A 14,459-nucleotide genomic window follows, 5' to 3' on the forward strand; every position below is an offset into this window, starting at 1 on the left:
ATATATATTAACATACTAACTAGATGTTATTGCTACACTGCTGCCTTGGGAGAAAAAAACTGAAATACTTATAACAGAAGACTGGCTAAATAGATTATGGTACATCAATATTATGAAACATTACATAGTATTAAAAATGACAAATTGAGAGGATTCCAGTTGACCCAGAGAGGTTTCCTGGAGGGACAGTAGTAGCCAAGATTTGATTAGTGCTTACTGTATACTGGGCACAGTTCCACAGCTTCCTTTGTACTAACTTATGGCCCTCACAGCCACCCAGTAAGCTAGGTACTGCTGTTATCTTACAGTTGAGAAACTAAGGCCTGGGTACATGAACTCATCTAAAGATAAGCTGTTAGTACTTTGTAGTGTTAGAATATGAACCGGTACATCTGGATGGACAAAGATGGTTAAAATCATTTGGGGGGATTGTATTTTGTTGTTGTTGTTGTTGTTGTTTTTTGAGACAAAGTCTTGCTATGTATTTCAGACTGGCCCTGATCTTCCTGCCTCAGCCTCCACAGGATAAGGGATTACAGGCATGTTCCACCATACCCAGCTAGTTAGATGTTAAAGTACATTATAATACAAGTTTTGCTATATTAATTATTAATTATATTCATAACTCTTTCTGAAATGTATGGGTTCTTTTATATTTTAGATTTTTATTATGCTGCATTAAACTTGGAAGTCATTTAACCTTTTGCTTTTCAGATATAACTCTCCTTTCCTTCCTTTAAAACCACAGACTCTTCCTGATGTTAATAAGTAGAACAAAACTTAGTACTGACTTGGAACTGCAGTGCCCTCTTTTCCCTTGGATGCCACCCATATAATATTCACCTCTTTCACATCACGGGATGGGGCTGTGCATCCTAGAGACTACCTAATGTTCCCTGAGTTGATGTGTTTTAAGGATGTGAAGTACATTGTGATCATAAGCCATACAGGTAGCTTTTTATTATGCCTATTAAGGAAACCGAAGTTTAGATAGAAAACTGTGTCCAAAGCCACAGAAAAGATCAGTACCGTGGGTAGGCAGCATCCCCATCTGGCCTTCTCTCCAGGAGTCTTACTAACATGGGAACTACAGTGGCTTACCCGAGCTCTTCAGCTGAATCTTGCCTCTTACTGTTGACTTAATTAGGGAGGTTCTGAGAGCATGTAGCTTGTGTGGCATTATTTACCATAGGTGTCAGTGGGAGAGAGACTTAGAACGAGCATTGACTGCTTGGGCTGCCGTAACATAGTCTGGGGCCTTAAACAACAGAAATCTATTTCCATTGTTCTGGAGGCTGATCAAGGCCTGGCTGACTCATTTTCTGTGAGGAGTATCTTCCTGGTTTACAGACGGTTCCTCTTTCTGCGTGCTCAATGGTGAGGAGACAGAAAGTGTTCTCTGTTGTCCCTTCCTATAATGGTGCTGATCGTCCACTGGATGACCTCACTTAATCTTCACAAAGACCCTCTGTAAATGCAGTCACCTTGGGAATTGGGCTGCAACATAGGAGTTTTAGGGGGATGTTCAGTGCATGGCAGTATTCCAGACATCCCCCTTTACATCTACATAGGAGGGGATCCTGCAGAAGGGTTTATTCCATGTATAACAGCAGTGGTCACATAAAATTCCTTCGAGCAAGGCTATCTTCACATTATTTCTCAATGTCCTTTTGGGTCACACAGTTAGGTCACCTTCTCCTTTTCTTTCAAGCATGGATTTATTCTAATCCTGGGAATCTTAATCTAGCGGGGCAGGTTTCCACTTTTTGATCATGACTCACAGTAAAACATGTTTTACTTTAGCTTGGGTATAACTGAAACAAGTGTAAAGCATTTCTTACTCTTCCCACGTAACATAGATTCTGATGCTTCCCTCCAAAAAGTGCTTGTCTACACCCCCAGGAAACTGATTTCAGACCACCGGATCCTAACTGGCAGCTTGAACAAAACACCAGCAGCCTGTTGTCGACAATGGTAGAGAGTGACTAAGGTTGTCTTGTCTTGGGACCCTAATCCTGTGTTTTCCAGTTACTGCAGGAAGAAAGAAAAGTCTTACCACTCACCAGAGCCCATTTCCTCCTCAGTCAGGTGAGGGTTGGCCTTGGTTTCAAAGTCGCCCCCCAAATCCCGCTTCGTTCTTGACCTTTCTGGTCCTCTCTCCTGAACGGTTCAATGAGCGATTCAGACCATTTATGCCGTGACAGTGCTCTCAGGTCCTGAAGCTTCATATTTACTCCGCCTGGAGATGGAGGCGGATGTAAGTCAGCTATAATTACAAAGCAGCAACAATTCTCTAGTTGCAAAGCTCTAGTAGGACACTTTGCCTGCTATTCCCTCCTGCTTTTTTTAGAATTCTTACTTGTGTGTGTATCTTCACACGTGTTAGAGGAAGTCAGAGGATGGAGAGGTGACCCTGTGTTGAAGATACCTGTTTTGTCCATTGTGGGACCTCACTTTCTTCACTCCTCCTTTTCAGTTCCCTGCTTAGAGAGTTCTGGACTGTAGTATAAGGCCAGAGGAGTGTGTTTGGGGGACATTTAGAACAGGGAGAACCAAAATGGCTTCCCCTCAGCAGCTGGTTAAAGGTGTTTGTTGACTTCTCTGCTGGGCGTTGGACCCAGTGCTAACCAAGTACTTAGCACTTTCTCTGCTGCTCCTTTCACTCATAATCTGTTCTGGAGACTGGAAAAAACACTGCTCTCAGCAGGGCTCTTGTAGTGTTTGGCTATGGTATCTGGAGCATTCTGGATTGAATTCAACATGCTATGATGTGCAGGGTCAGTGGGGCCACCGTGGTGGGACTTGTGAACAGCAGCCGATGGAGAGCCGTGGAGTTAAGGAGAGGAAGCCCGTTTAATAACCTCTGGCAATAGCATTCTCTCCAGACCAGAGCTCTCACAGGGGAGGTTCACTGGAGCTTTCTTTCCAAGTTGGATCTCTTTCATTGAACCATATAAGAGTGAAGAAAATATTTTTCTGGCAAGGTCAAAATAAGTCAGAAAGGGAAGGGTGTGCTCTGGCTTGTGGGAAGTAGAAGAAAAGTGTAGGTATTGGTCGGAGTTTGGCAGCTCGCTCAGATTCCAGCTCAGGTACTTACTGGTTGTGCAACCCTGGGCAAGTTCTGAGTCCCAGGTTTCTCACATAAAATGAGGCTAATGATGAAAATGTAAAGGATTATAAGAGGACTTTCATGAGCAAAGTGCTCATGGTACTCTTGGTGGTCAGCACGTCAGTGTGCGGGGATTTTCCTCTCAGGGAAGCAAGACTGGGCTGCCCCAGAGCGGCCCTCTTGGAGTTGGAGACCTGAGGTTAGGGTGTGAGAAGGGGGCCAGAACTAATGAGGAAGCTACAGGGAAGGAGCACAGAGCCTCAGCCCTGTGCACACTCATGTGGGCACTTCCCTGGGGTGAGAAGACCTCGCTTTGTGCTACACAGTGTCACACCTTTTTAGTTCATTTATTAGGGGAGCTGATACCGATCTAACTTACTATAAAAAAAACTTCCACCTTTTTAATAATATCCACGAGTAACTTGCAATGTGTGGATTAAAGCAAAACTTTAGAGTGGAGGCTAGATTTTTACTTCTGGCTCTGCATTTGCACAATCCTGAGCAGAGGCTGTTTCTTTCCTTGGCAAGAGTAGAGGATTTAGGTAATTAGAATGACATTATTTGCAGAGTCAAGAGACCCCCCCAACATAGGATTTTTTTCTTTTCTTTTTTGTCCCTATGGAATATATATCAGATTAGGAGCTCTTTGTGCTCTGCCACAAATCATTACACATCTATGTTTTGCCCTTATAAGATACGGATAATGTCTCTTAGAAGTTTGAACACATTAGCTAATGATTGCAAAACCTTAGAAATAGGGAACTCATATGAATGCTGAGAGCTTTTGTGATTACACGTTTGCATCATTTTCCTTGGCGTCTTGGAAAGTTGTGCTTTCCCCATGAGAATGTCAGGGCAGATTCTCGCTTTTCTAGCTGTAGAGCACACCCTAAAAGGAGTAACCTCCGAGTTGTCCCATTGTTGCATGGAAACGCTGCAGTACTGTAACTCCGGCTGTGGTTGTCTGGTTTGGACTTATGTGGATGAAGAGCCTGTGATACTGTAAGGGCTCTGCAGTTAGAAACTATGAGGATCTGTGGATGGCAGTGGCATAGATAGAGGCTTATGTCCTTTGTTCCTGTATCCTGAGACATACATTGTCTAGAAATATCTAAATTTTTCTGTATTTCCCCCTAGATAATTACATGAGCATCTAAACTAAAGAGATGTCAGATGGTAGATGTCTTAAACAGTGGATATTTATTTATTAGAGGTGCCCCAGATAGTAGCTGGTCAGTGTCATTGATAGCTTACGTTGTCTTTATTTCATTTCAGGCAGTGGCGCTACCGCTGTGGTGCAGGCTGCGCTATGCAAACCCAGGCAAGAACGTGTAGCAATAAAGCGGATCAACCTGGAAAAATGCCAGACCAGTATGGATGAGCTGTTAGTAAGTAAAAGTGAAGGGCATATCAACCTTTCGCTCTTCTTAACCATGGGTGTGTGGCGGTGTGTGGGAGAAGAGCAGTGTGTCGGGTTGATGATGTCGTCTGTGTTGACACTGGTATTTCTCGGGAAGCATCCTTCCCTGCTTCCTGCTCTCCTGATTCATAATGCCATGCCTTACCATGTCTTATAAGGTTTGCCTTATTTTGCTTTGACGAAGGTATTTTGTCCACCCTGCACTACCCCAGGGGTCTGTGTTGAGGTTCTATTGTGTATAACAAGAGACCACGCTCCACAGGGTGACTCAGGTCATAGGATTTCTGACTACAGTGTTGGTGATGAGCTTCTGGCCCGCAGTCTAGACTCCATCACACACACACACACACACACACACACACACACACACAGATTACCCTTTGAATTGTTTCTTTTTTTTTTTGCTTTACAAATTACAAAATCACATATAAATGGGAGACATTTTTAAAAAATGCACTATAGCATGCATTTGGCTAAACACAAGTTTTTTTTAACAAGGTAACTTGTATTTCTTATTGAAAATAAAATATGTTCCATAAATAACTGAAGGTTTTCGGTGTGAATATGACTGGAGCAGTATTGGATGGTTGAAGGAACATTTGCTTTTGGCTTAACTGATTCATTATTAAATGAACAGCTTGGCATATGGTAATTAGTTGCCCAGCAAACTGAAGGGTTTGAGAGTTTAATCTCATAAATATAGTTGTCATTCTGCCTGCCAGTTTTCTTTGTTTCGTTTTGGCCATTTATTTGAGGATAATATAAAACTGCAGTGGAGGAGTTAACTGATTGGTTATCCCAACGCTAATCCCAGTGCAAATATTAGTCCAATAGCTCCATACAGGCTACAAAGTATAATGACAGTTGGCTCCAAATAAAGAAGCCTTTTGTTATATTCCACATTGGGAATGGAACGTCATTAACAAGAGCTTTTTGTTTTTACTCAGAATATAGCTTTTATTTCTGGCTAATTACAGTACACTATAGTATGAATTAAGTACAAGGAGAGAGCTGTACTTTTCCAGATCTCTTTCTCCTTACATTTTAAATTAGGTTACATGATGTATAGATTTCACTGGGACTGAAGCAATAGATTACCATGTACAATTCAGATTAAAGCAAAAGTTTCCACACATTAATGTTAATTTTTAAAATTTGTATACATTTGCTTTTTTTGCTCCCTTCAGAATTTCAGCCGTTCTTTGCTCTTACGGAAATTACTACTGAGTACTACTTGTCTTGCTGTGATGGTGACCAGTAAAATCGTGCCTTTGTCATCCAACCAGTTTTCAAGGGCGCTTTTCCCTGAGTGTTTTGAAAAAGCATTGAACAAACTATGGGGAGAGCTGTGTCCTGCTTCTGCCACTAACTTGTTTTTTAACTTTGTGTTACCTGACAGCTCTGGGTTATTTTAAAAGAGAATTGATTTGGAAAATATCTAAGATTTCTTTAGGATTTCTCCAGTCGTATGGCTATATATGTGTATTTTTTATTTTTTAAAGTTCAGAGTATACATTTAAAGTTAGGCACTATTTGGAAATACGACTCAAGAACTTGGTGTTAGGGTTTCATTGTGGTACGCTGTGGAACGTCCCAGCATCTTTTGGCTGTTGGCAGAGTATACAGAAAATGTGTAAGGTTTGTGTGCCCTTGTGCTTTGCGGTCTGGGCTGGTGCTGTGTTCTCTGGTCCCTATGAGTTGCCCAGAGCCTTCACACTTGCCCTTCGCTGGCCTTGTAGGTGTCTACTGCTAGGCATGGTAGCTGTGTAGGGGTTCCAGTGGAGGTCTTCAGGGAGACCCTCCTTCTAGTCTCTTTCCTCTGTTTTCCTGGTTCCAGTAAGCATAGCATTGTCATTTGGAGTTACTCACAACTTAGCTGCCTGCCTAAGGCCTGGTGCTTTTATGGCTGTGTGGTTAGCTACATTAGTCTGATTTATTACTTAGCCTATTAGTGCTTGTTAATTTATTTCTCTCATCCTTTTTTTCTCTCTGTAATACCCAAGTTGTAATAGAGTATAGAATCAGCATAGTTACTGATTTTTCATTTAAAGGGGTGCTAAAGTAATAAATAACTTGTTTTGATTTTGACCTTGAACCTTTGACCTTTTAATGTCTTGCTTTATTTAGAGAACGGAGGAACAGCTATGGTTCTTTAGAATGTACTACTCCCAGGTCCTTTTCAAACAAAAAAGAAATAGAATTTACAGTATAGTCTGCTATGGCAGCCAGGCTTTTGTGGTCAGTGTGCTTATTGACACATGAGATTGTTTGGAGCAAAGTTGCTGTCATCCTTTCAACTTTCAGTACTGCTGCTGCTTGCACTTTTGTTTCTGTGGGTTTACATTTTGGCAGTGTTTGGAGACCTGGTATCTGAATAATCCTTTAATTCCAGGAGGGTGTTATATACATGTCAGTGTACTGCGTCATCTCACAGACCGTGCCATGTGTTAACTGGAAACCATCGTTCTTAGAAGAAACAATGGCCACTGGGATCTTTATCTTGTGAGAGTGTTGTCGTAGAAGTCACAATTATCAACTGTTTGCTGGCCATTGGAATATTTGCCACCCTGATGAAAGTGTACCATCTCCCAACCTCCACTCTCTGCCCTTTTCTGACGCCCACCCTGCCCCTTTTTTTTTCTTGTTTGCTGGCCATTGGAATATTTGCCACCCTGATGAAAGTGTACCATCTCCCAACCTCCACTCTCTGCCCTTTTCTGACGCCCGCCCTGCCCCTTTTTTTTTCCTCATTGAGTTTATTGGAACATTTTAGGTATACAGTACAGTTACATTCATCACTGGGATCTTGTACCTTTACGTGACAGGTCTTGGTTCTCATTTTCTCCCCATTCCCCTGCCTTCCCTTCACCCTCTCCACTTCTCTCCTATTTACAAAGACTTTGTTTCCGTTTTTCATTTTCTCATATTTTTCTTTTCCTTTCTTTCCTTCCCCACTTCCCCTACACCTCTAGCCCTTTTCTTCCTATTTCACATTGTCAGCTATACAATTTGGATTTTATCACCCCCTACTCTTTTCCTTATCCCCCCTTCCTTGTCCTTTGCTAAGATGGACTCCAGACATAGAGGCTGGGTGTGATGGCCCACAAACTTCGGGCAGTTGGCCCTAGACTCTGCTTCTATGTGTAGTGGAACTGTCGGAACATTTTCCTGTGAACACTGAGTTGGTTCCACTGAGTTGAGTTGCTGAAGATGGATCCAAGTAATCATGATTTCTGAAGGAAACTGTTCATTTCAGCGCCATCCTCTCCGAGAATGAAGAGAAGAAATGTTAGATGAGATCATTACTACTAAATAATTGCTGATTCAAATTTGTACTGTTGAAATGAGTTCAGTAGTAATTCCTGAAAATTAAGCTAGTTACAGATCTCAAATGTACTTACTTATTTGGCAATTCAGTTTCTGTAGTGTGCTTAGGCCCATAAAATGAGTGAGCTTTAGAGGTGTATATGGGAGAACAAGGCTGAATGCTTACAAAAAAACTTAAACAGCAATTAGATTAAAATGCTAATAGCATGATGTGAATAGCATTCAATGAAGTATTTCTGCCCTGTTCTGTGTATTCCTGCCCATCCCAGCACAGATCCTCTGATAATTTCTGAGATTTATTAATCCCACATTTGTTGTTAACCCTAACACAGCTGTCAATCTGACAGTGATATAAATGACTAACTTTAATTAGCTTACCACCCTCTGGGAGATATTTATAGTTTTGGAGCACAGACTTGTTAACGACCTAGTTGCTTAGCCCTGTAAATGCTGGACCCTAAGCTAGATGATGGGAAAACAAAGAGGGGGTGCCTATTCCTTGGGGAGTCTATGGATTAGTAAACGAGTCTCTGGATTTTTGTGCTGGGTTGGCAAGAGTTTTGAGCTCCAGATATCTTTCTGCCCTATTTTCTTTGCTTGGAAATGATTTAGCACATTGGTATACAGATTACTTTTTTTGTTGTTGTTGTTTTGGTACTGGAGATCAAACTTGGGACCTTGTGCTTCTGAGGCAGGGGCAACACCACTGAGCTAAATCCCTGGCCCCAGATTACTGTTTTCTAAATGTGTCTTCCACTGAGGGAGTCCTTGGTCTCCAGTAGGAATTTAAGGCTTGCTAAGTGGGCCTGAAGCATTGTCTTACAGACTGGTATATTGTATATACAGGTGGCTTTGAGGTTTCTTGAGTTTGGTTCTCCGGCTTGTGGTCAGCCTCAAAGATTAGAAATGCAACCCTAGGGCACATTTGACTTCCCTTAAAATCCATTACATGAATGAAGAATTAATCAGTTTTTTAAGTCATCCATCTTTTCATCCTCTCTCATCACATGGGAAAAATAAAGTCTTAGATATGACATAGTCATTTTCATTTACCTTAAAGCCCACTTTTCCAACCTTCAGGGTATTTTTTTTTTTAATCCAGGGCTTGATGGAAATTTTGGTTTATCACCTTACTTGAATTTTGTGATTTTTAGACTTAAACAACTTTTTTTCTGTGGAATTTTACTCTGTCTTTGGTACCTGCTCATAAAGACTCAGCTTTATCTTCTTATCCTCACATTTATATCAATGTTATCAAAACTTACAGTTTACTTCTTAAGGGTAGGAGAGCAACACTTATAGGAGAAATCACAGCCGTGTCCAGGCAGAGTACTTGTTTCTTTTAAAAGGAAGGAAGGGAAGGAAGAAAGAAAGATGGTTAAATGATTACATTATGAAATTATGCAATGATCGTTAAAATATTTTAGTTTGTCATGGATGGCAGATGTGAATAAATTCATTTCATAGCAACAAGGACTATGAAAAGTGGTGAATGTTGAACTTGTGGTGGAGGAAAAGGGCCTCCTGACTCTCTGTAGAATTCCTCACAAAGAATTTGGAAGAATGACTTCCACCTCTGGTCCTTGGTCTCCTTGTCTTTCAAGGAAGAACTATATTAGATGGTAAAAATTTATTTTTCCTCACCAAAATTCTATTATCATGTCTATTACAAAATTAATTCTTTAAGCAAAATCCCTTTTAAAGTTAATTTGAATAAAATACTAATTACTAGCAAATAATGCTTTATTAAACATTTAGGATAGAACAAAGTCACTTTATTATAGTGTGACAGAAATTCACTGTGAAGTCACAGATTTGGGAACACATGTCTGGTCTTTTCTTCATGTGCATAATGCAGTTACCTTGAACTGGACAATTTTCCCTTCCAACGTTTGCCCTTCTCTCCCTTCTGTTGTCTTTGTTAAAGGCAGTTTGCTCTGTCTGACAGGATATATAAATGAATTGAGAACTTTTCCCTCAAAACAAAGCTATTGCTCTGATTTTGCTTTCTGCTGTAGTTTGATTATCTTCTTTCTCTCGATTTCCTCTGCCTGTCTGCCCTCTCCTCCCCTCCTCTCCCCTCCCTGCTTCCCTCTCTCTCTTCCTCCCACTTCTCTCCTTTCCCTCTCTTTTTCTCTCCCTCCTTGTATTTCTTCATCTGTCCTTCTCTTCTCCCTTTCCTTCTTTCCTCTCCTTAGAGGAATGAATTAGCTGTGATTTGTGGGTTATTTTGGAAAATGAAGCTCTAGATAACTCCATGGTTTAATGATCATTGAAGAGGAATATTTATCCCTTATTATCCGACACAGGCTTTTTTCCATCCATTTTAAATGAAATTGTAATATTTGGCAGGCTCTGAGGTTCCTTCATTTGGAATCCCCCCATCTTTCTTTTAAGTGAAGTTTAAAGAAAACAAAACAAAACAAAATCCCACTACTTTGTTTGCCTTGTTCTAGTAATGCTTTGGAGTTATATCAATATTTTTGTAAAACTTGTCTGTTATAGAAAGATCATACTGGCTAAAAAGCTTCCAGCTTTTTAGGTTGACATCTGAACAGTATAATTTTTTTCTGAGTTTCTTGTGTGTGTTTTCTTTATTGCGTCTTTGAGGGTATTTTTCCATTCTTTTTGAACTAAGGAATTTTCTAATTCGTTAATTATTCATATCCCAGCTCATTTTTTTATCATGTGTGGGAACAAACTGCATTTGGCTGTTGTAGTCTTTTAACCCAATTGTTTAGCATTAAAATATAAGTTTACTCACTGAATGTTGTACTATTTTGGACCTGTCAGTCTCAACTGTTATGTTTTGTACTTTAATTTCTCTCTACCACTCAGTTTTGTAGTCATTTTCATATGATTCAGTGTTTGTGTTTAACACAACAATTTTAAACACAAATTGAAGACCGAATTAGAAATGGAAAGTGTGGGGCTATATTGAAGATATGAAAACATTTTTAAGAAATTAGAGAATAAATACCTAATACAAGCCAAATTTAGTCTTATATTTCTTATATTAGTTACTTTTATACTTATATTTTAGTTCTTTATAATTATATTTTAGTTCTAGTACTGTCTTTTTGGGACAAAATACCTCCACCCACAACTTAAAGGAGGAAAGGTTTATTTGATTCACAGTTTTGGTGGCTTCAGTCCATGGTTGGCTTTCTCCAAGGCAGAAGCGGCATTGACAGTAGGGCATAGTAGAGAGATGAAAGGACAAGAATAAACCCTTTTTGGTAATTTTCCCAGAGATCTGCCCATTGGACCACCAGGCTTTGGGGGAACATTGTAGAGCTAAATTATAACAGTTCTAGAGTTAATCTTAGTTTAGAAGCATGTTCTATGTCATAAGAAGACAAGGTCTAAAAGAGTAGGGGAAGTGGGAAGGGCAGGGGAAAATAAAGAAGGGAAAAGAAACAATATGACAAAAGGAAAAAATGAAAACGAAGTCTTTGTAAATAGGGAAGAGTGGAGAGGGTGAAGGGAGGGCAGGGGAAGGGGGAAAAAATAAGAACCAAGATACATCATGTGAAGGTACAAAATCCCAATGATGAATGTAACTGTATTGTATACCTAAAAATGTACCAATAAACTTAATAGAAAGAATGTTCTATTTCATTAGAGAAAATAATTTTTATTTTTGAAACATCGAATTTAAAAGTTATACCATAGTTTCCCCAGATAATGACCTTATTAAATTTATTTTTATGCATTTTTATACATTTGTTAGAAGTAGTTTGTTAGGATTGCCAGATTTCAGCTGTTCTTTTCAAAAAGTAAGTGGAGACGAATATTTCAAAAGACTGACCTTCCTGGGTTTGTGTGTTCTCAGCAACAGAGGCCTCGGACACGCTCATTTTCAGAGCAGTAAAACGTGTCAAAAATATTCCAGATTGAAAATAACTTTAATTCTACCTCACTCTTCCGTTTTCTTTTTCTACTTTCTTGTTCTTACCCTTTTTTGTTTTTGCTTTCTCTTCTTTTCGAGATGCGGTCTGACTTAGGGCTGTCCTCGAACTCAGGGTCTTCATCTCAGTCTCCCGAGTAGCTGGGATTACTGGCCTGCACCCCTGCAGTTGGCTTGTTTACGGCTCAGTGTTTACACTTCACTTTGGTCGTACTCACTGACTTCCGGCAAATGTTTGGGTTGAGCTGCGCGCTTTTGTCCTCTGTTTATCTTCCCTCTTGTTCTGGTTTGTAGTGAATGCTGCGCTGCTGCAGGACTGTGCACTGCTGAGAGGGGACGGTGGAGGAGGTGGGAGTGGGCTCTGCCGTGTTGGCCTGAGCTTGTTCTTCGGCAGAATCCCAGAGGGCTCGTGGCACCCAGGCACAGGGCAGGAGACGCTGCAAGAGGAGAAAGACACGTTTCTTCTCTTGTTCAAAATAATTTGGTGATGAAGCCAAATAGGGCAGCAGGCTAGAAGTTGACCTCTTGCTTTCCAGCAGTAGTTGGCTGGCTAGAAAAATTCTCCCTGTTTTTGTTTTGTGTGATAGGTTACTAGAGTTTTTTGAGGACTATACTGCCATTCATAGACAAAGATTAAACAGCACTGTGGACAGCTGAGTCTGATTCTGATGCTATTATATATAAGAGAGATATATATATAATCATTTATGAATGCTGTTATTTCCTGAAGAATAAACTCTGAAAAATAGCTCTTCACTTTTTTTTTTTTCGAGCACTAGAGATTGAACCCAGGGCTTTTGCACTGAGCTACATCCCCAGCCCTATTTTCTGTTTTCATACAGGGCTTTATTAAGCTACTAAGTTGCCCTAGGTGGGCCAAACTTCCAGTCCTACTCCCTCAGCCTCCCGGAGTGCTGGCAGCTTTCTTTACAGTATTTCAGTATCACTTTTCTTTGGAAGAAAGTGACTATTGCAAAAGCTTCTACATTTCCAAGCAAAATTTGTTAGTTTTTGTTTGTTTGCTTATTTTTGCAGTGCCCCCAGTTTTGTGACATCATAACTAAGAGCAAGCCCTGGGGTGTACATTGTTCTGTCAGCAAGAAGAAGCTTACCCATTGTGATTTGCTGGCTCCCTTTGAGGGATTTTCTAGACTTCCAGCTGCCATGACACTTTACACCTGGAGGGGGGGGCGCTGGGATTGAACCAGGCCTTGCACACGCTAGGCAAATGCTCTACCACACGACTACATCCCTCGCTCTTTTTATTTTATTTTAAGCCACAGACTCATTAAACTACCCAGTCTGGCCATGAGGTTATTTTTTTTAGGTTTAAAATATATTTTATTAGTATATATGAATTTTATAAAATGTTGTACGAGTTTGTAATCCCTGTGCCTCCTGAGTACCTGGGATTGCAGGTGTGCGCCACTGTGCCTGGCTGTTACTTTGGCCTTTGACAGCTGCCCTCTCTAAAGACTTCTCTATAGCACTGGAGGATGTCGCAGAATGTATGCCCCCATTATAAGAGCTTTTCTGTTTTCAAAATAACAAGCTATTTCTCATTTCTAATCATGCCTCAACTAAAATATGCTAAAAAACCAGATACCAAGTCACAGGAAAATACTTGCGGAGCAAGGGACATCTGTTGATCCAATCCTAAAGAGGTACAAGACAGAATATTTCACTCATTCTTCCTTGAATAAGTTTTTCTCTTTCCCCTAAAAGAGAGAAGGGTTGCGTCATAAGTTGTCTTTTAGTTTAAAAAATCTCACAGTGACATCTTTCACGATTGAAAATGATAGTCCAGAAAAATACGCTGCTCTTGTAAAAGCTTTGTTAATCTTCTTCCATTTCTCGGTTGCCATTAGAAATCAATGAAGTTTATTTTTACTTGTTTATTTTTAACCCTACTTCCTACCGTATTTGTTTATTTATGAAGACTAAGTCGCTTTTCCTAATGAGGCTGATTTTGTGGAAGGGTGAGTTACAGTGTGACTTTCTTTAGTGTTTTTTTTAAAAGTTGGTTACTTCCACATCATGTGGGGAACTATTTAAATGCTTGGTGTGGATTGTGTACATTTTAAAGATACTGTATATTTGGTTATCTTTCGAGTATGGAAATGTATATTTCATTTGGCAGTGTGTATAAATTGTGTGTAAATAGGTATTGTGTATTTCTTTTTTAAATTAAGTTGCAGTGTGGAAATGGTAAGAGCTGGATGATTCACCATCTCATTGGAAGAAAAGTACATAGTGCTTAGCCCAAAGCAGTAATTCTCAGCCTTAGTTGTACATGAGGGTCACCTGGGAGTCTTTGGCCATTTTTCAGTCCCCAGGTTGTATCCTAAGCCAACTTACATCAGCCTCACCAGCTGGGGCTCAGGTATTGGCATTTTTAAAGTTCCCCAGTGATTTCAGTGTTCAGCCGAATTGAGATCCAGTGTTTTACATGAAGTTAGAAATACATACTGACCACCTCGGATTAGCTGCACTTTGCTTTGGAGCTTGAATAGCTTTGATTTCTTAACTAAGGCTGAGGAGAATGTTTTGCCAACCTTAAATAAAGAATTTATTTAGGATTTACGTAAATTGTGAAAGTATTCTAATTTGGTTAAGTATGGTTTAATATTTTGAATCCAAAATCCATTTAAATGCTTCTCTTTAAGTAACACAATCTCTTTTCTTTTTGCCTT

At 40.0% G+C, this 14,459-nt stretch overlaps 1 protein-coding gene across 3 annotated transcripts in view; it reads left to right on the plus strand.

The window, feature by feature from the left end:
- The window catches only part of Stk39 (serine/threonine kinase 39), a 272,078-nt gene that overhangs the window by 46,665 nt on the left and 210,954 nt on the right, over positions 1-14,459 (plus strand). For all 3 annotated transcript variants that reach the window (XM_010606914.3, XM_010606916.2, XM_010606915.3), the window contains exon 2: positions 4,385-4,497. In XM_010606914.3, coding sequence (XP_010605216.1) covers positions 4,385-4,497 — 113 coding nt within the window. The remainder of the gene's footprint in view (positions 1-4,384; positions 4,498-14,459) is intronic.

The sequence above is a fragment of the Fukomys damarensis genome, unplaced genomic scaffold, assembly GCF_012274545.1.
Source record: "Fukomys damarensis isolate Sample0158 unplaced genomic scaffold, DMR_v1.0_HiC HiC_scaffold_26, whole genome shotgun sequence".
In the NCBI taxonomy this organism is placed as follows: domain Eukaryota; kingdom Metazoa; phylum Chordata; class Mammalia; order Rodentia; family Bathyergidae; genus Fukomys; species Fukomys damarensis.